The 21,176-nt window shown below is 43.2% G+C and overlaps 1 protein-coding gene across 1 annotated transcript in view; it reads left to right on the top strand.

The window, feature by feature from the left end:
- The window catches only part of insrb (insulin receptor b), an 85,695-nt gene that overhangs the window by 12,955 nt on the left and 51,564 nt on the right, over window positions 1–21,176 (top strand). Inside the window, exon 2 of the mRNA XM_055044368.1 lies at window positions 9,441–9,989. Coding sequence (XP_054900343.1) covers window positions 9,441–9,989 — 549 coding nt within the window. The remainder of the gene's footprint in view (window positions 1–9,440; window positions 9,990–21,176) is intronic.

The following is a 21,176-nucleotide window of genomic DNA, read 5'->3' as shown; positions in this document are numbered from 1 at the left end:
TGTGTAGCGCTGGTTTGTGGGTCAGAGCGTTGGTTGGAGCCGGTCCCTGCAGCTGCTGCTGTGTGGCGGCGAGTCAAGTGGGGTAATGGAGTCCCAGCCTCCTCACTCCCAGGCCTCTACTCACCACACCGCGCTCCGCTCACTAACGTGGAAAAATGAAAAGTAACATCACATGTCTTTGGGATTACTCACTCTGTGTCTGTGGTTGCGTCTGCTGTTCTGTTTATTCTCAGAGCCGCCCGGCCTGCTGTTGATTACCTGCTGCTGTTTCCCAGCCACCACCCATTCTGCCCCACCGCCCCCCAGCCTTGTTCTAAGCACCACCTGGTTTAGCTGTTGTGTTAGGCGTGGCTTGAATTTTTCAGATTCTTCTTTCTACTTGATGGGACTGATGTTTTTCCAGCTGTCCTTTAAGATGTTTTGCTGCAGTCCTTTTGACTTTAATAGCTAATTAAAACAGAATTTAAACCAATGAGGGGAGATAACTCAAACACGGTAACAAAATGTGCACATTCAGTAAATATCTTTGCAGCTTTTGCTTAGATGTGTCTACTTCAAAAGCCACATTTTTGCATCGGTTTTTGAAGAAGTGGAGTAGTGCAGAAAATCAGAAGATGTTGAAACTACAGTGAGGCAATGCTGCAAGTTGCTGGGCAAAATGTAAAAGAAGTCTTTAAGATCTGTTGATTCTGGGTTTGTTTATCAAAAATGGAATTTCTCAAGTTTCTCAACCAAGGCTAAAGTCAATTGGCCCAAAATTACAGAAAATAATGTAAAGTTTTCAAGAAATATTCTATAATTAAATAACATTTTAGTATTTAACTATCTTTTTTATTCTTGGAAGTAAAGAAAATTAAATTTGTACATAAAAATATGATATGAAATGAAGTCTTTGACCCAGAGTTCCTCTGTCATAGCCGTGTTCACCACAGTGTTGGTGTGTCATGGTCTCCTAGTTTGTGCCTCACTCTCCATCTCTAGCCACACTTTGAAACCCACCCAGCGGTCAGCACTGCAACAGTCAGCACTTTTACCCTGAGACACTGTCGTTGTTTTCTTTAATGTCTTGTTTCTCACTTCCTTACGCACCTGTCGTTCCTCCTCTTGTAACCCCTCACCGCCACTTTAAGGCCTTCGGTTCAAAGTCGAGCTCAGCTGGTCGAAGCAAGAATATGCTGAGTCATTGTTTTTTTTTTAAACAAGCAGTAGTGACACAGGGCCTTTCCTTTTCCCCTCGCCTCTTTTTCTCCTCATTGCCCTCTTGTCTGTACTTATGTCTTCCCTCTCCTTACCGTCTGCCCCTCCTCCTGTCCCTCCGTTGCGGTGCCAGAAGGCAGGAAGAGGGAGGCGAGCCAAAGTCACCAGAGCGATCTGATTCGGGTTCCTCATCTTGCTCAGCGAGCCACCTGACGGCTCAGGCGGGGTTTGCGTGCTGCTCCTTCCTAGCTGCTCCAATCTGCCACCAGCTGGCCCTTTGCCACAGCTGTAACTGGACCCGTTGTTGTATAAAAATAGGCTGGGTCATCTTGGTTTGCCATGCTCCTCAATGGGAGGTTGAGGCAATGGAGGAACAGGTGCTCCAGCCCACATACTCCTCCCCTCCACCGCGATCTAATGTCTTCAGTCGCCTCGGTGATTGTCTCTTTATGCTGTTTATAAATATTGTGGAAAAGTTGTAGGCTTCTTTCAGTCAGCTGACTGTCACTGTGCAGCAACAGGTAGGGGAGGGGCAGTGTGGCTTTGTGCTTTATACAGCTAGAGCAGTGGTGTCCAAACGTTTTGCACTGGGGGCCAAAACCAACAAAGTTAAACTAGTGGGTTGCTACAAAATTCATTAAATTAAAAATGCCAAAGTTTGTTTTCTCAATAATAAGAAAAATGTTTTGTCAAATCTTTACGTCATCAAAGACTCAAAGCACAAAAGAGCTTTGGACGGTCGCCTTATTATGATTTTTTTGGGGTCGATTGCTATTTTTTTGGCCAAATGTTGACCACTCTTGATGCAAAATCATTTCAAGGGTCAGAATTTTCTTCCCGCGCCACTGTTTGGACACCTCTGAGCTAGAGAAAACCCCTTGTTTGAAGGACAGAGGACATGGCAATGGAGGAACAGCATAATGCAACAATTTGAAACCAAAACTTCTTCAAGCGTTTCCATAATTTTCACCTACCATTCCGCTTTGAGCTTATTCATATTCAGAACGCCCTTTCTGTGTCTCTTCCTGGCTCATGTCCTCGTCTCTCTTTGTTTTGGAGGTACATGCTGGCACTTGTTACTAAAAATGCCTCTCGTGCAGTTTTTCTGTTTTTTTTTTTTTTTTTTCTTCTTCACTACAGAAACCAGAGATTGGCAGCGGGCGCACATGCAGGCTGGCTTCACGTCTCAAGACTTTCCACATTCATATTAACAAATACATTTTTCCACCAGCGCTCCACCTGGCACCGCAGCCACACATCTTCCCTCTCAGCAACCGAACTGTTGACAAATCTATAATCAGCAGATCACCTCATCGGGGAACGGGAGAGAGGAAACTTCTCACAGTCCATAGTTAGCCAGCACCTGGTCTCATTCAGGACAGGTCTGATTTCACGTTGAACTAATGTGCAACAGGGTCCAGCCGCTCTATGCGCCGAAAAGGGCTCCCTCTCTGCCCTGCCCCTTCCCAAACCGCTACCGTAATGTGCTTCATCTCTGCCAGCCAGCTATCATTAGTTGACGCATATTAAATTCTCTGCAGGAAATACAACTCTAAAAATAAGAGAAGAATCTGCCTGAAACTGTAGCTATACTATAACTGAGGCTGCAGCTGTGAAGGCTCATAGAGCAGAGGAGATGGGTCACCTGCATGACCTCACTTGCACCAGTTGTACCATTTATGTATTTATTATTTATTTATTTGCTGAAAAATGAATTGACTCTGAGGGCAAATGTTGAAATTATATTTATAAGCAGTTAATGCATTTCCTGTTGGCGTCTTAATTTGTATGAATCTGGATTAGTTTTAGTTTAGGGCTGAAACTAATCACAATTTATCAATTAGTGTATTCTTCTGACAATAACTGATTAATCGTAGCAAAGAATTCATCTAAAAAAAAAAAACACCTGACATCATCAAGCTCAGCCTTTTCTGCTTGACTTAGCAATTTTTTTTTTTTTTTTTTTGTAGAATTTCAACTAAAATGATGCAACTTGAGGAGTTCTGGGTAGAAAATACAAAGATCTTTCTTTTAATAAATACAGAATATAAATACTTTTGGCTGAATTACTGCTCTAATAAGTGTGTTGATTTAGTAAATGTCATTTTTTGACTTTGTATACACCAATTAATCAATTACCAATTTAATTGATCATAGCAATAATTGATTAATTGGCCCTGTTTTATTTCCTATCAGCTGAAAAGGGGCCAAGACCAGTGGACTTCTACTGTTTAAAAAACAATTGCAAATCCAAAATAATATATAATCTGCATATAATTTTTTAAAATTGTAAATCTATCTTCAAGTCATTTTAAAAATAACATTAAATCACTGATTTTTATTTATTTATTTTTTTTTTTACAATCACACTCGCACATAGTTTAAAGGTGGTGAAGCAGAAACTTAAATCTTTAGAGAAGAAGCAAAATCAGAGAGTAAGAACATTTTGTTTCTTCCTGTTCTGTTTGGATTGTGTCCACATCACCATGTCGTTCTACACAACGTGAGCCATGAAATATTTGAACTGCATACAATCTTGTTTTGCTGTTTTGTTTTTTTTCACCTGCAGATTGAAATCTCGCATGTTGCTGAATAGAGTAGAAGTGCTGAAGGCATTGTTGCATGCGACGTCCTGCGCTGTTCTCCTGCACGTTGTAGAAAGACGAAATAAATTGCACTTTTGTGCATATCGTGTCACTGGGAAGTTTTTTTTTTTTTTTTTTTTCTGACACCCCTGTACTCCTTCCTCTTCCTCATTCCTGGTGCCAAATTAAGTGTCAAACAGAGAGAGAAGGCAGGCTGATGGCCCACTTTTCAAAAGGTCTACAGTGGGGTGCAGTATGTTCCAGCCTGGGCCCAGCTATCCACGCCACCCACCCGGGCTCATTAGTGGCTGATTGGGTTGTTATTGTAATTAGGAGATCCTGTGCATCCCGTGAGAACACAGAGCTGTCTGCTTCCGGGTGGTCCGGAGCGACGGGGTGGGCCGCAGGGATTTCACTCACTGTCCACTCTACAACTGCATTTGGTTTTTCATTTTGGGGAAATTTTTAATTAAAACAGATTATATTTACAGTGTGTCTTGAAGCAGCAGGTGGCTGTCTTTTTTTTTTATGCTGTGTATTCTGCTGTTTTTGTCTCTTTTCTTATTATGCTTCCTCCATAACAAAGGTTTCTTATATGTTCTAACTAAATTTATATGTAACTGATGCACATTGCAGAGAGCAGTTCTTCCTGTGTTTTTCTCTCCCTCCACCCCTGCAGACTGTTGCATGTCTTGTCCCTGTGGTCCATAGCGACTCTCCAGTCATGCATGTGATCACCAACCGCTCCGTAGGTTTGTTACGTCACTCTGCGTTCCTGATCGGGCTTAACTTACACTTTCTCCTCTTTTTTTTTTTTTTAACTTCCCCCTTGAGAGCCCTTTCCATCCTCGACCCGTGTTTTCCCCTCGTCTTCTGCCGTTTATCATGGATGCCAGACTAGAGAGCAGAGAGGGAGGAGATTGCTCATTATTTTAAAGACAGAGGGGTTCCTGCTCCCTCCCCCTTATCTCAGCTCTTTCACATCTACCCTCTGATGACCAACCCCCTCCTTTTTTTGCTTCTGTCAGTCAAGAACAAGACTCCATTTTACATTTTCACTGAGGTCAGTCTGCTTCCCCTCACTAACGCCAACCTGTCCTCCACGAAAGACGTGGGGCCGAAAAAGGTTATGTTTGTGTCCGCTTGGTGCGTCTTGAGGGGCCCCCTCTCGCACCATGGCCCCGCTGGCTGTTGCGTAACCCCTTTTTTGTTTTGTTGTCATGTTTCACAATAGGCATCCAGTTAGCGCCAGTGACTGAGAGTGAGTAGGAGGCCTTGCAGCCCTGTTTGATGTGTCCAGCAGATAAGGCACGCGGCGTAGAAAAAGGTGTAAGGTTGCTGTTATCACCGGTAACAATGGCAGCTGCCACGCAGAGGAAGTGTGTTTTTGTGTTTTGGTTCCTGATACGGTTAGTATCCAATAAAGGAAGTGGAAGGCGTGGCCAAGCCAAACCCCTGTTGGTGATTCAGATGTTATGAGATGCTTATCAGGAGAAATGGATGATTTGGCTTTTCCCTGCAAGCTGTTGAGGGAGAATTTAAATAAATCTTTTAAACTTAACCCTGTTGTGGTCTTTTCAACTTTGTCAAATTAATAGTGACTGAAAGAAATGACAATGATGCTCAGGATGGTTCATGCCAGCACTTATAAACGATTTGATTGGGATTCACTTAAAAGGCTCTTTCTGGCAGATACTGATTTCCTTTGAGGTCTGACCTGCAGGATTCACACAGTCTCAAATTGTCTTTGATCATTTTCCAGAGTAGGATAAGCCAGAAAAAATGAATGTTGAAACATTTTTTAGTTTACAGATTCGATTGACAAAAAATTCAGAATTTCTAAAAATTCTGTAAATTTCTGTTATTTATAATTAAAGCACATATTTTATCCTTGATTCTTGCATTCAGTTTAGTTTTTTTGAGTAACTTTTTGGCCCCTAAACAATTGCACCTCAGATTGGTAACCTGCATTTTATAATCACCCTAATCAAAGCTCTGACACAACATTTCTTGTATCAAAGTTTATAAAATTGTGTTTTAAATATGTACTTTTAGAGGAGGATAATCCAGGCCAGATTGCGGCTGGTCTAATAATAGATTTGGGAGATCTAATAATTTTTTGACAGACCAACAGAAGTAGGAGTTATAAGCATCGATGTGTTTAATGAATGGGAGGAAAAATCTTTCTGAGAATTAATTCTAGCCAATGATAAGAAAATTGATTTTATTAGTGATTGTTTGGTGCGTCTTCTGCATCGAATGTTAACACTTCTGGTGTTTGAAATTTATTCAAGTTTGTCAAGTTGTTGCCAGCTAGTCACTTAAAAAGGTTGTTTTATTAAATGTTGCACAATAGGTTGTATTTCATTCAGTGTTTGAAATGTATTACAGCAGCAGTATTGTGTATTTCAGGTGCCTTACATTTAAACCTTTCTTAGCTCTAACAGATGTATCCCTGGTTGTGTTATCAGGCACAGAGTTGTTAAAATGTAGTAAACTCTATTCTAACCTTTTTGAAGTTTTGATTTTTTTCCCCCTGTCTAAGCAGAGCACTGACTGGCTCTACTTGGCAACATGTAGTTGTAGTAAAGATTGTTGGGATTACTGGCTTCTTGCCACCACAGGAAGTAATTAAAGTCTTTCATTGACCCTTTTTCTGCTATGAGTTTTGTACCTGGATTGTTGTGCACGTCCGGCAAATAATTTACAGAATGAGGAAGAGAAAAGCTGACTTCATCCTGGAACTGATCAAAGGCAATAACAGCTCTGCTGAAATACTCACACTTTCTCAGTCTAGCATTGATCAATTTCTTTGACTAATTTTTGATACTTGTCATGTGCATCAGCGAGAGCCTAGAAGCTAATTACGTCTTTCAGATGTTCATTGACTGCAATCAGTCCAACCGACTTTGTTGGACTGATTTATACGAATGACTTTGGTTGCAGGAGTCAACCATAGTTTTCACACAGCGGCAAGAGACAGCAAAGGCATTTTTAAAATGACTCAAAGATTAACAATACCTGATTGTGTTTATACTCTGTTTATGCTTTTATTCTCATCTGTATTCCTCCTCATCCTGGAACTGATCAGGATGAGCAGTTCCTGTAAACATATTAATATGTTTACAGTGAAATGAAAATGAGCAATTAAGTTAGATAAGGTGATCTAAATTGACAAAGTAACTGCAATTTTGGGTTCTTTTCAAAGGAAAACTAGAGTAGAGCTCGATTCCTTTGCCGTTTTAGCTCTGAGAGACACCACCACTGTTTGAAACAGTTTTTGCATTCTTGGAAAACAAATGTAAATCGTCTTTCTGAAAATTTGGTGCGTCAGAGAGGTTTAGTTATTTAATTCATGTCAGAAACATATATTTTTATTGTTGTTATTGCTTTTAATGGAGCTTCACAGCAATTATGCCATTGTTGTAAAGGTAAGCAAACTAAGCCAGAACCCAAAACGCAGCCAACACAGGAGAAAGTTAAATCAGAAGTTTTAATGACAAAAAAATAATAATTTCGATGGGACTTAACGGGGTGGGAAAAAATGAGCAGATAAGGGAGGAGGGATCCACAGGGGACAGGGATCCAGCCGGGGGTGGGACGAAGTAGGATGACAGGACAACAGACAGTCTTGGGGGCTCAGAGAACAAACAGACCACAGGGGCAAAGTCCACAAACCAGAGACGGAGTAGAGAGACGATCCAGGGTCATACACAGGAGAGCAACAGGCACAGATAATCCAGCAAACAGCAAGCAGGAGGCAGGGTCGGCGACATGCAGGGTTCTTTAACAGGAGATCAGAGTACTTTCAGCAGCCGAAGGACAAGGCAGAATCTAAGGTCAAAAAACAGGCAGGATCAGTAAACCAGAAAACTCCTTGGGACATGAAACAATGGCTTGAAAGCTGTGACAAGGTTAACAGACGATCTCGCACTGAGCTGGAGAAAATCAGCTGTATAAATAGGGAGCAGCACAGTGCAGGTGAGAGTGATGAGCAATCAGCGCAGAAGGTGGAGCAGAAACGCTGAAGTCATGACAATTGTGTAGGGATTGAAAAGCTTCAATAAATCAGTAAATCTAAGGAACAATAACCGAAAGTGTTAATAGCAAAGATTTGTAGAAACGCTTAAAATAAAACTCAATTTTGTTGCAGTAGTATGATCTCACCACGAAACGTTTTGCTGCAGTGCTTTAAACTGTGAGCTTTAGTTTTCAAACTCTCTTCGCACTCTCACTGTCTGTGGTGGTGAAATAAGCTGGGTTCTCTGTCCAGCCTTTTTTCACAGCTTCAGTTATTTTAAACTTCCTAATTATTGCTCTCACTGTAGATAGGGAGTGAGTTTAGTTCAGCAGGAAGGGTCTGACGATATACAATAATACTTTAAACTTGCGGTATGCTTCAATCAAGAGGAGAAGATCATTTTAAAAAGGTTTTCTCTTTTCTCACCAGTGAAATTTTATTTTTACATTTCTAAAACTAGTTAAAATATATTATTATGTGCAAGACATTGGAAGAACTACCTGGATAAATAGGTAAAGCCAATGCTTGGGTAAATGGCTCATTTCCCCCCAAAATTGCTGAAATAAGATGACTCATGTCCTCACAAGATTCAGAAAAATTAGTTCATGCCTTTGCTTTTAGTAGAGTCAATTACTGCAATGGCATTTTTACCAGATTATCAAAAAAAGCAATAAGACAGCTCCAGCTTCTCCAGAATGCTGCTGCAAGGGTCCTTACTGAAACAAAAAGAGATCAGCGTATCAGTCCAGCTCTAAGATCCCTACATTTGACCTACATTCGATTTAGAAGACAGAAGAATTATTATTGTTTTTTTTATGGTTTCATTGTTTATTATTAGATAAACTGCTGAAGAAATTGAAGAATTTTGAAAGGAGAGAAAAAAGAATAGACGGAAATTTGATTTCTTCCTGATCTCATCCAAACTTTTAATTTTTCTTTCACACAATCTTGGCAGAAAAACATCAGATTCTTTAGCTTTCAAGGAATGTTCCCCAACCAACACATTTTTCCTTGATTGCTCTAACATATCCCAGCAATTTGTATTGTACTTTGCAAAAAAAGTAACCTTGGTTTTCACATTCTGTCTGTAAGTAACTGGCTGTTCATTAATTCTCCTCATATTTAATGCGTTTGAGCGTCTGGCTCATGCATTTGATGTTTGTTTGTGTGTGTGTGTGTGTGTGTGTGTGTGTGTGTGTTCCAGTGTACAGCGACTAGAGACTATGAATGAGTTGGGATAAGCACTTTGCTTCAAGGCTTCATTTCTGTTAACCCATTCATGTCTACTTCATTCATATCAGAGAGGGCATTGCAGTCACTTCCTCTCTGCAGAAAGAGGACTGTTGGTTTGTTAGGAGAGATGAAGATGTCCAATCAGATGGCTTCCCTTGTTTTAAAGCAAATCAGAACAAAACAGCAACAAAAAACTCTAGTTGATGGTCCTGTATTTAAAGCCTGACTGCCTTGGATCTGTCGTCCATATATTCGTAGTGAAGGTCTGTGATTTATGAGTTAAGATCAAATAAAATGAATAAATTACCATAGTCCCAGATTAAAATGAGATCAATTGTTCAGATCAATAAATTGTTACATGGTTGGCATCTTATTTATTTATTTTTGCTTTTCTCCCCGTTCAGTTTGTCAGAGCAAAAACATCCGGAACAACGTGACCAACCTCCAGTCACTGGAGAACTGCACCATCATCGAAGGCCACCTGAAGATCCTGCTCATGTTTGGGGCCAAGTCCGGCGACTTCCATGGCCTCAGCTTCCCAAAGCTGCGAGTGGTCACCGACTACGTCCTCCTGTTCAGGGTCTACGGCCTGGAGACCCTCAGTAACCTCTTCCCAAACCTGACGGTGATCCGTGGCAACAACCTGTTCTTCAACTACGCCCTGGTGATTTACGAAATGCTGCAACTGAAGGAGGTGGGCCTGCACAGCCTCATGAATATCACCCGGGGCGCCGTGAGGATAGAGAAGAACCCAGACCTGTGCTACCTGGCCACCCTGGACTGGTCCATGATCCTGGACTCGGTGGAGGACAACTTCATCGTGGCCAATAAGAACGAGCGGGAGTGTGGAGACGTGTGTCCCGGCACGACGCAGGGCCAGACACACTGCACCCAGACCACCATCAACGGCCACTTCAGGGGGAGATGCTGGTCGCAGACTCATTGTCAGACAAGTAAGTGCCAGTCTTCTTTTTTTCTCCCTCCTTCATCTGCTCTGTCACTACTTCAGGTATGATTATTTTGAACCAGTCTAATAGAAAAGTTGTAAAAAATGGGACGGAAACTAGCTGTCTGTTTCATGCCGATACCATGTTGTTTATGGTGACGTGTGTAGAAACAGTCACTGGAGAAAATTTGCTCAGAAGTCGGCTGATGTTATGTACACATAACATCTATCAGCATTCATTGACAGGCTATGTGTGGGCTGATTGAACTGTAATTAAAGGCTGGTAGGTAAAAAGAGTCAAATGCATTGTTGAGTTGGGGAATTACAGCAAAATGAAAGGTTAGAAATTAGAGACTAGGCATGGGGAAAGAGGTGTCAAAACCTATGTGGATTTGCCAGCTGTATTCTGTTTTTCTTTGTCAAAATATATGTTTGGTCAGTGCTGGATCTCCTCTGGAAGTTTATTGTCCGACATTTGGCAAAGAATGAAGTTAAATTTAATCTTTTTCTTGGAGATTACAGCTTGTTTTTTTTTTTTTTTTTTTTTAAGGATTTCTGTTTCTCAGTCAGAGAGGTTAAATATGACAAGATCGGCCACATATATATATATATATATATATATATATTATATATATATATATATATATATATATAATATATATATAAGACCATATATATATATATATATATATATATATTATATATATATATATAATATATATATATATTATATATATATATAGACCATATATATATATTATATATATATATATATATATTATATATATATATATATATATATATATATATATATATATATATATATATATATATATATATATAGACATATATATATATATATATATATATATATATATATATATATATAAAGACCAGTTTGCATAGAGGTTCTGTGCATTGAGGGCCTCTCAGTGCAATACATTTTTTTTAAGTTTTCTAAATGCTATTTTAAATAATAATCACTTTAAAAACTACATGGTTTAATTAAAATAGATCTTAAATATCAGAGTCAGCAACTCTTGAATATACTTTGAACCCAACATAAAAACTATCCAATGAATCATTCCTAATATGACCGAAGTATAATAATACAGTTTGACTCCTGAACCTATTTGGACATTAACGAAAAAAAATAAGATGAAAGCTGGCTGATAAACAGAAGCAGCTGCATGCGGTGCGTCAGAGGCCATGTTTGCAAGCCTCCTTTGCTTGGGATAGGCCCGTTGGAGCAGATATGATGCAGCGCGCCGCATAATGCCATAGTTACACCGTCAAGTCCAGAGCCGAACGCCAGAGCAGGAGCCGTTTCTAGAACATGACGCAATGCTGCCTGCACTGCAGCGAGGGGAGTGTGTGTGAGTTATTCCTGCTGTATGTATAAATATGGGCCTGTAGGAGAGAGACGGCTACACTTTCATCTGCTTTTAAAAAGAAAAAACAAAACAAAACAGATGTTTATTTAAAATAAAAGGAAATGTACAGCTTATTTCCTGTTACTACATCTCCAAGTAGGATTTCTTTATAGGTTTTGATTATTTTGCTGCAGCTATGTAGCCATGCTCAGTCAGTCCTATAACATCCTAAAGAAAGCTATAGGATGTTTAATTTACTTTATTTTATTTTTTAAGGTTTTGTCACAGTTTACAAACTTGCATGCACTCAGATGTGGGTGGATGGGGAAGAAATATTAGGCGCAGCATTAAAGTTTATATGCGAGTGGAAACTGTGGTGTTTTTGTGTTTTTACAAGGTTCCACTTATGTTAGGTGAAAGCCGGAGGAGGCGGGGGCATGTACTCCTCTGATCCTACACTGCTCCTTCTATACAGGAAAACCACTGTACAAATGTGTGTAAATGCACTCCTTTGTGTGTGTGCGTGTCTGCGTGAGTGTTTATGCAAAAACACTGTAACTGATCAGCAATCGAGAGTGTAGAGATTAATTATTAAGTCATAGAATTATAGTAAAGTTCAGTCACTAAACATAATTAAACAAAGAATCAATTTGACAACTTCAGATACCGACAGGAAATCTGTCTTTAAACGCACCACATAAAGAAACAAAGGTTAGTTTTAAACTTTTGTATTGTATGTTGCAATTTTATGTTAAGTTTAAAAAGAAGTACTTGATAAGTAGCTTTTCATGTAGGGAAGTTTCTAAATAAAATAGTTAGAGATTGCAAAAATGGAAGGATTATACAAAGACAAAAATACTGAATGGGCACAAACAAAAAGTCCCTTTCTGCTGCTTTCGGATTCACACAGGAGCCAGAACTCAGCTTGCACAACTCATGCACACATAAACATACACATAATGTGGAGGACAAAAGCTTTCCAGGTTAAAGTTCACATTGCCTTTGCCTACGTGCTTTATTGTGTGCTGTAGCTGTTTTCTGGCACACAAGGTGTCTGCTTCCAATCCTGAAGGCAAAATTGCTGGAGGGGAGATAACTAATGAACTGCTCGTACCCTCTCTGAGGCCGACACAGTCGCTCATGGTACTCTCAGATTGTTGCAGATCCAAACACGACTTCATGCGTCATCAGACAGCGCTCTGTGTTCCTCTCGACCAGAGGTGAATTTAATTTGGACGGCAGCCAGCTGTAGTGAGCAGGCCTCAGTGGAAGGTCCATGTGACTCCGTCAACATGGACTCGAAAGACGTTTAATGGGTCATACGGTCATGGTGAAAAGTAAGGACACCTCCTTTTAATTCAAGATTGTTGTTTATATTTGAAAGGACAGAATAAGATAAATTTCTAGTCCTTACTTGGTCTTTAAAATGAGTAAAAACAACCTCAGAAAGTGAAGGGAAAAAAAGTAGTGATTTAAAAACCTTACTGTTCCAAATAAAATGAACAGAACAACTAATATCCAGGGCTAGCTATTGTAATTCTCTTATACAGTTGTTCATAAGAGTGAACAGCTCAATAGAAACAGAAATCTGAGAGCTATTTATTATTCCTCATTTACCGCTAAGAGTTCATTCATCATCATTCATTTATTCATTCTGTTTGGCCATCTATCTATACATCCATCTGTCCATCTTTCAATTCATCAGTCCTTTTGTCTGTCCTCCTGTCAGTCCATTCATCCATACGTCCGCTTGTCCTTCCTGCCATCTGTCCGACAGCAGCAAACCGTAATGTTATGCATATAACTACTGTTCCCTGAAGGAGAGGAACGAGGTACAACACATAGAGTATGGGATATCACGCTCCCACGTGACCCAACTGAAGACACCTTTAATCACGCCTTTAGGCAAATGACGTGTGATGACGGGTGGCAGGCCCGCCCGCATATAAATACACCACATCACCGTCATTATTCAGTTCGATGGCAGCTCTTCACCGAGCCAAGCTGAAATGCGGGGCAGAAAGGTGTTGTACCTCGTTCCTCTCCTTCAGGGAACAGTAGTTATATGCATAACATTACGTTCCCTTTCAGTCGATTCTCGGTACAACACATAGAGTATGGGACATATACACGCCCCGCAGAGCAGCCATCAAACCTAATATAAATGCACTGAGTTAGTTTGAAACCTCCAACCCAGCGGAAAGAACAGAATGAGCCACAGTAGGGGCTGTCACATCCAGACGATAAAACCGAACAAAAGTGTGCGGTGAAGACCAGCTGGCTGCCGCGCAGATGTCACTCACCGGGACCCCTCTGAAAAGGGCCCAGGATGCCGCCACACCTCTGGTCGAGTGTGCCCTCACACCACGTGGTAAAGGGAGGCCCTTACTGTTGTAAGCCAGAGAAATAGCCTCCACGACCCAATGAGAAGTCTCTGCCTGGAGAGAGCTTTGCCTCTGGCTGGATTTGCAAAACACACAAACAGCTGATCGCACAGTCGGATATCCTGAGTGCGATTGATGTAAAGACTGAGTGCACGTACTGGGCACAGAAAATGCAGCCTTCCTTGCTCATCAGAAGCAAAAGGAGGGGGATAAAAACTGCAAAGCTCAATGGTCATCATGCTGTAATCTGAAGGGATCACCTTAGGGAGATATGCAGCATTTGGCCTTAAGGTGACCTTTAAACCATCAGCTGAAAACTGAACACAAGAGGGGTGCACCGAAAGTGCATGCAGGTCCCCAACCCGTTTCGCACTCGCCAAAGCAAGAAGCAGAGCTGTCTTGTATGACGAAATTTCAAATCAACCGACTCAAGGGGCTCAAAGGGAGTGCTACAAAGAGCATCCAAGACCACAGTGAGATCCCAGGAAGGAACGCTAGATCTTATCCCTGGTCTCAGTCTACGGACCCCTTTTAAGAAACGCACAGCCAGAGGATGAGCACCTGGTGTCCCTCCATCAAGGCCAACATGGCATGCAGAGATGGAAGCCAAGTAAACTTTAATTGTGGAGAAAGACAGACCTTTATCCACTAGCCCCTGTAGGAATATCAAGACATCCACAATGGAGCACTGGAAGGGGGAAATGTTTTCTGCCGTGACACCACTGTTCAAAAACATGCCATTTATGGGCATACAAACCCCTAGTGGAAGCTGCTCTGGAACTCTGAATGGTTGCAACCACATCCAAAGGAAGGCCTCTGGCTAACAAACTGGACCTCTCAGCAGGTAGGCATGCAGCATCCACAATTCTGGGTGCGGATGAAATACTTCCCCCCCTGCCTGGGAGAGGAGGTCTCGGCGGACAGGGAGTTTCCAAGGTTCCACTACCAGCAAGCTGATTATTTCCGCATACCATGACCTTGTCGGCCAGCGAGGGGCCACCAGAATCAAAGACAGGCCCCATCTGCGTACTCTCTCCAGCACTGGCAGAATCATTCCCACTGGGGGAAAAGCGTACAGAAGCACATTGGGCCATGGGTGAGCGAGGGCATCCACTCCCAATGGAGCGCTGTGATCCGTTATGGAAAAGAATAGGGACAGTGGGTGTTGGCTTTGGTGGCAAAGAGATCCACTGAAGCTTCGCCGAACCGTTGCCAAATCTGCGCAACCACGGATGGATGTAGTCTCCACTCCCTCACCAGTGGGCCTCCCCTGGACAGCAGATCCGCTCCCAAATTCAGGTGCCCAGGAACATGAGTGGCTTTGATAGACAGAAAATGAACGCTGCACCACTGCAGCAGTTTGTGAGACAATTTCAGCAAGGGAAGTGAATGAGTGCCCCCTTGTCTGTTTATGTAGGACACCACAGTGGTATTGTCTGTCCTTATCAGAACATGCTGGTTCAACAGAACCCTGCAAAAATGCCTCAGAGCCAGCAGGACCGCTTGCAACTCCAGGTAGTTTATGTGGAGCTTGGATTGGGTTAATGTCCAGACTCCCCCTCACCGCTACGCCATCGCATATTGCTCCCCACCCTCGTAGAGAGGCATCTGTGGACAACACTTTGCGAAAGGACACCCTGCCGATTGGAGACCCACGGTACAGCAGATTGGGCTCCCTCCACGGGCGAAGTGCTGACATGCAAGAGGCAGTTATCGTCAGCTTTCTGTGCAGGTGCCGCGATGTGCTCAGCCGGTGAGAGCGTGTCCAGCGCTGCATCGGACGCATTTTCAACAGTCCCAGTGGAACCACTGCAATCATGGAGGCCATCATTCCCATCAGCTGTAAGACAGTCTGGAAGCGCAGTTTGCACCCCAACTGAAACTGACCGAGGCACCGATGAAACGCGGTCACACGGTGCTCTGAGAGACGAGCTCGAGCTGACAGGGAGCATATTTCCAGGCCCAGAAATGAGAACTGTTGACTCGGGTTCAGTGAACTTTTCTGAAAGTTTACAGAGAAACCCAGGGCTTGAATGTGGGATAGCACCTGTGGCAGCTGCTCTGCCGCCTGCTCTCTGGAACTGGCTATTAAAGCCCAGTCGTCCAGATAAGCTAGAATGCGAATCCCCTTTTCTCTGAGAGGGGCGAGCGCTGTCTCCACAATTTTCGTAAATGTGCGAGGGGCGAGCGACAGACCGAAGGGTAGAACCAGGTACTCGTACGCTACTCCCTCGAAAGCAAACCTCAGAAAACGCCTGTGTTCCGGGTGTATTGCTACGTGAAAATAAGCATCCGTCAGATCGATTGTAGCAAACCAATCGCCTGGGCCGACAGCGTTCAAAAGTTGTCTCAGCGTCAACATTTTGAATTTGTACTTGCGAAGGTACTTGTTCAACACCCTTAAATCCAGGATGGGTCGTAGCCCACCTCCCTTCTTCGGAACAACAAAATAGCGGCTGTACCAACCTCTGTCTGCTTCCGAAGTGGGAACCACACGCACTGCTCCTTTTGCCAACAACGTGTTTATTTCGTCTCTTAGAACTTTCGCTGCTTCTGTCCCCACAGTTGTGTTTACAACTGATTGGAACCGGGGCGGTCTTTTCCGAAACTGCAATCGGTAACCCGTAGCAACGGTCCTTTCCATCCATGGGGAAGGTGCGCATGCGCGCCAGAGAGGCAAGTGTGCAGCGAGGCAGCTGACCTGACGCTCTGTCAGCAAGGAGGTGCTGCCCTCTGCTGGAACGGAGAGGAGCAGCTCCGTTTGACTGTTGCGCACATTGCGGCACACAGTGTTTTGAGTTTGAATTTTTGGCAAAGGAAATGCACTCTTTATTGAAACATGTGGAACAGTCACACAAACATTTCGTACATTCTCTCTCAGTTCCTGAGAAACATTTAGCCCACTTAAACTTGGGGCTGAAAGTGCAAACAGAGTGTGCGTTGGGGTGTTGTGCTTGGGAGACTGTGTGAGGAAAACGCAGCGCCTCTTGGGGGAACCCTGAACAGAACAAGCAAGATGCCGTTTGCGCACAAACGGGTGAGCAGCGGCAATCAGGTCTCCCTGCTTCTGATGCCCCTCTGCCGTCACGCCGTCTCGTGTCGTTAGGATGACTGAGGCTTTTTCTTTCGAGACGTCAGATCTCGTTGAAAACCTGGAGGAGGCCCTTTGCTCCAAGCCGACTGGCGGGGAGTATGCTTTTTCGACGGCTGTGAAATTGTAGTGTTGAGAGCTGCGGGTGGTGCTGCTCTCTAGGCGGTGCAGGTGTTGTCACCGGCATGCGTGCGTTCATGTTGGGCCTGGGCCTGACGTCACGTCTGGGAATGATGCAACGAAGAGCTTCAGTTTGCTTTTTCTTTAGCTCAAACTTCGCTTGGATTGCATCAAGGGATTGTCCAAAAAGCCCATCTGTTGACACCGGCTCGTCCAAGTATATGGTTCTGTCCCTATCGGGAACGTCAGAAAGCGTCAGCCATAGGTGTCTCTGAGCGACCACTGTGGAAGCCATCCCCCGCCCCAGTGAGAGCGCCGCACAGCGGGATGTGCGAAGAATATAATCCGCAGTGATTCTGATCTCATTCAAGAGGGGGGTCAGATGGCTATCAGGAGGCATGAGCTCCGAGCTCGGACAAGCACATAGCTTGATAAGTTTCAAGCATGGTGGCCGAGCTCAAGGAGCGAGCAGCGGTTGCTTGAGCGATAGGTTTTCTCCAACTGGGATGCGGAAAACCTGCATTGCTTTGAGGGCAGGGTGGCAGAGCCGCCCACCCCATGGTTGAATGATGGCGCCAGGTAAGCTGCCAAGGACGCCTCCATCGGTGGTAAATTAACCAGACCGGCTTTGTCGGCACCCTCCAGGTCCACGTACTGCCCATAGCCAGGCACCGTAACCCGGGTGGACAACGGTTTGTTCCAGGATGACGTCAGCTCTGAAACAAAATCCGGGAACATGGGCAGGCGGTTTTTAACCGCAGCCGGCTCCGTCGGAAGGTAGAATCCAGTGAACCGGGACACCTTCTGAGCAGGAGGAGGGGTGGGCCACTCAACGTCTAGCTTAGCAGCTGCACGCCGGAAAAGGGAAAGGAACGACGTGTCGTCCTGACCCCCCGGAGAAGCGGCCGCAGCAGAAGGGAGCTGACCGGCGGAAAAATCATCGTCATCGTCTTCAGACAGGCTGTGACTTTCCAGGCCGAGGTCTAGCACATCACCATCATCCTGAGCCGTTTTCGGCGAACCCGTCCACGTACTCCATATGGTCTGCCCAGCTTGGAGCGGGGACCGACCAGTTGGAAGTGGAAGCTTTAGCCCCTACGTCCTCGTCAGACTCGGACGAAACCGGGTTCCTAGACTCGGAGAGCATGGGGTCTTGTTGTGAAGCGGTAGCCTCCCCCAGTACTTTCTGCACAAATTTGACCCGCCGTTCAAGCGTGGAGCGCCGAAGCTGGCTACAAAAAGCACAAGCGTCCGGCTCCGACAACGCCCTTCTGGCGTGGACAATCCCGAGGCAGACTGGGCACTTCGTGCTGGTCTTTTTCATGAAGCGTGAAGCCGCACTCCTGGGGACAGGGGCGAACGGAAGACTTCTGCTTATGCTTCGTGCTCATCCCGAACCACGAAAAACAAAAAACTAGCGCTCAGCGGGCAGACACGCTAACCAGCAGGCAGCGGTAACTAACACCAACAGGAGCAGTTAAGCTAGTTCTGGAAAAAAAATGCTACCTAGCAGCAGCTAGAAAGCACAGGTTGAAAATTGGGTGTTCTCAGCGAGGTGAAGAGCGTAAGAACTGAATAATGACGGTGATGTGGTGTATTTATATGCGGGCGGGGCCTGCCACCCGTCATCACACGTCATTTGCCTAAAGGCGTGATTAAAGGTGTCTTCAGTTGGGTCACGTGGGAGCGTGATATCCCATACTCTATGTGTTGTACCGAGTGAATCGACTGAAAGGGAACTTCAAATGAATTATTCAAAAAGAAGGGGTAGCCATTTATTTTAAAGGAGTTCATTACGGTAAAGTGTTGTTGTGTGTTTTGACCTATTTTTATTTTTGTAAAATGACTCACGAAACAAAGTGATATCATAATGGATTGTTGTGCTTTAAAACTTAAAGAGGGTTCAGATGCCACAACAGCCCAGTGCTGGTTGGAGTTTACCTTTCAGCTTGTTAAGCTTTTTCTTCATATAAACCTTCTGCAAACGTACAAAACCCACAGTACACACCGAAGGAAGTGTTTCCACTCCCACAGTTCTTAACAAGTCCCTAAAGCACCTCTTTTTTTTAGTTCAGGCTTCACTTGTGTTGCTTATCTCCATCACCAAGTAGACAATTACATAACATCTGAAGTCCTGATGCAGCAGAGCAGACCTGGCATGAGGGGGACCTTGAAGAGGTGAAATCTTAGGGAGTGGGGTGGGAAACCCAGATTTTCTAAAAAATATATTTTAAATCAAAATAGCAGAAAATCGAAAGGTATGAATACCAAAGCATGAAGAGAAGTGAATGTCAGCAAGTCTGCATTAGAAAAGAAAATTGAGCATTTCTTAAAAAGTGGTGCCTGCTTCAAAATGATCCCAATATTCCTCATGCACAGTTTGTTCAGAAATGAAGGCCATTAAAGGCACCCAGCAGCACTGGTCGCTAACTTTGTGCTACTATTTGTGTAGGTCTATTGCCAGGGTTGTGTCCCAGCAACAGTAACACAACAAATCTCTCCAGCCCAGCCCGGGAAAGAAACACTCTGAAGATGTGAAGGTGAAATCTTGACCTTGAGATTTCAAAAGTTTTGCTCCAAAAAAAAAAAAAAAAAAAAAAGAAAAGTTTTTTCATGTAACCTCTTATGAAACAATAAAGGTTTATGTAGGGCATCGTGTGCAACACGTTTCACATGTTGTCTCAGCTGGGATCTACGAGCTTCACTGGTGGAAACTTTCATTGGTGACATTTCCATCAGTGTTTGATTTCTCATGCTATCAGCCCCTGAACCACTCGGTGAGGATAAGACGAGGAGGCCCGGAGGGGACGGCGAGGGTCGGGCTTAGCAAAAATAAACAGAGCAAAGCAAACATGGCGGGGCATTTCAAGTGCGGATCCCAGGTACACACAGAAAAAAACACTCACTCACACAAGCCTTTTGCCAGTGTGGCGATCAGCCAAGTTAGAGGCGACGGAGGAGTGAAAGAAAGAAAGAAAAGGATTGTTTTCAGGATGGTGGTGCTCAGTGAGGCATCCTGTTGCCCGTCGCCCACAAACAAACACTCGCCTGGCCCCGCTTCTTAATTGGGCTTTAGAAGCGTTTTTTGATTGGACTTCCTCCACATTCACTCCTCTTCATGTCTTTCCCTAAACCTTCTCTTGGTTTAGTCTCCACAGTTGTTTCCACTGCGCACTAAATAGGTGTTTTAAAGAGGCTGTTAATCTGAAATAACCATTTAGTTAAGTGAACTTCAACAAATTGGCTTGCTAGGTGGTTCATTTGTAAAAGTGAGTTACCCTATTGCTACTGCTGAGTTCACACTGGTTAATATAAACAGTTCTTGTAAACTATGTATTTGTTTTTCTGAGTAGCACAACCCCGGTCTCTCCCTTACCTGCTGCTGTGCAGAGCTGCTTGTATCCTTCTCCTCACTAAGAAGCACTAATTGAGCTGTTCATTTCTTAGTTTTGCATTAACTTGGTGACGCTGTGGTATTATCCAAGAACATTTTCATACTCCAAGAATCTCAGAGGCCCACGCCTACAGTTAAGCAACACTTAATTCACACCCTGGCAGATTTAGGTTCAAAGTAATATTTACATTTTACCAACACATTTCTTCTGACTGGAAGTGATGTTAACTTGTTGAAGTGGCCTCGCTAGAGTGTTGACTTGACTCCGACAGAGAAAGTTGGGAACAAGTTAAAGATGAGGGTGATGGCAGGGAGGCTTTTCAACTAATCTAAATCATCCAAATTCCAGCAAAAACATGCAAAAAGGTGCTTGGCAATTTCTAAGAAGGGGTTCAATCCTTTAGTATCAACAAAGATTTTTTTTTACATTGATTATTGTGAAGAGCTATAAAATTATACTTTTTAAAAAAAATTGCTTTATTATCTTGACAGATGCTTGTCTCAATTTCTATAAGAAGAACATATTGTTTTTTCTTTAAATGGAGATTTTAACTCAACATTCTCCTGGGTTGTGAATAATTCTCTTTACATTAATGTACATTCAACTCTAACTCAAGAACCAGAATTGATACCAAAACAGTTAATCAAATCGGACCAACAAAGTAACAACCCTTGGAGCGTTTTAATTTGCTAAACTTTGCTCATATTCAGCAAACAAGCCTCCACATAAAGAGATTTTTGTTTCTACAATACATGTACTTCGAACACAAATCTTAAAAGAGAGACAAATGGAGCAATCTAAAACTTACAAACACAAAGTCAGCATACATCG

Source organism: Poeciliopsis prolifica, unplaced genomic scaffold (genome assembly GCF_027474105.1).
Source record: "Poeciliopsis prolifica strain line A6 unplaced genomic scaffold, Auburn_PproV2 SCAFFOLD002, whole genome shotgun sequence".
Classification (NCBI taxonomy): Eukaryota; Metazoa; Chordata; class Actinopteri; order Cyprinodontiformes; family Poeciliidae; genus Poeciliopsis; species Poeciliopsis prolifica.
The sequence above is the reverse complement of the archived record's forward strand: the minus strand, read 5'-3'. Positions and strand labels throughout refer to the sequence as shown.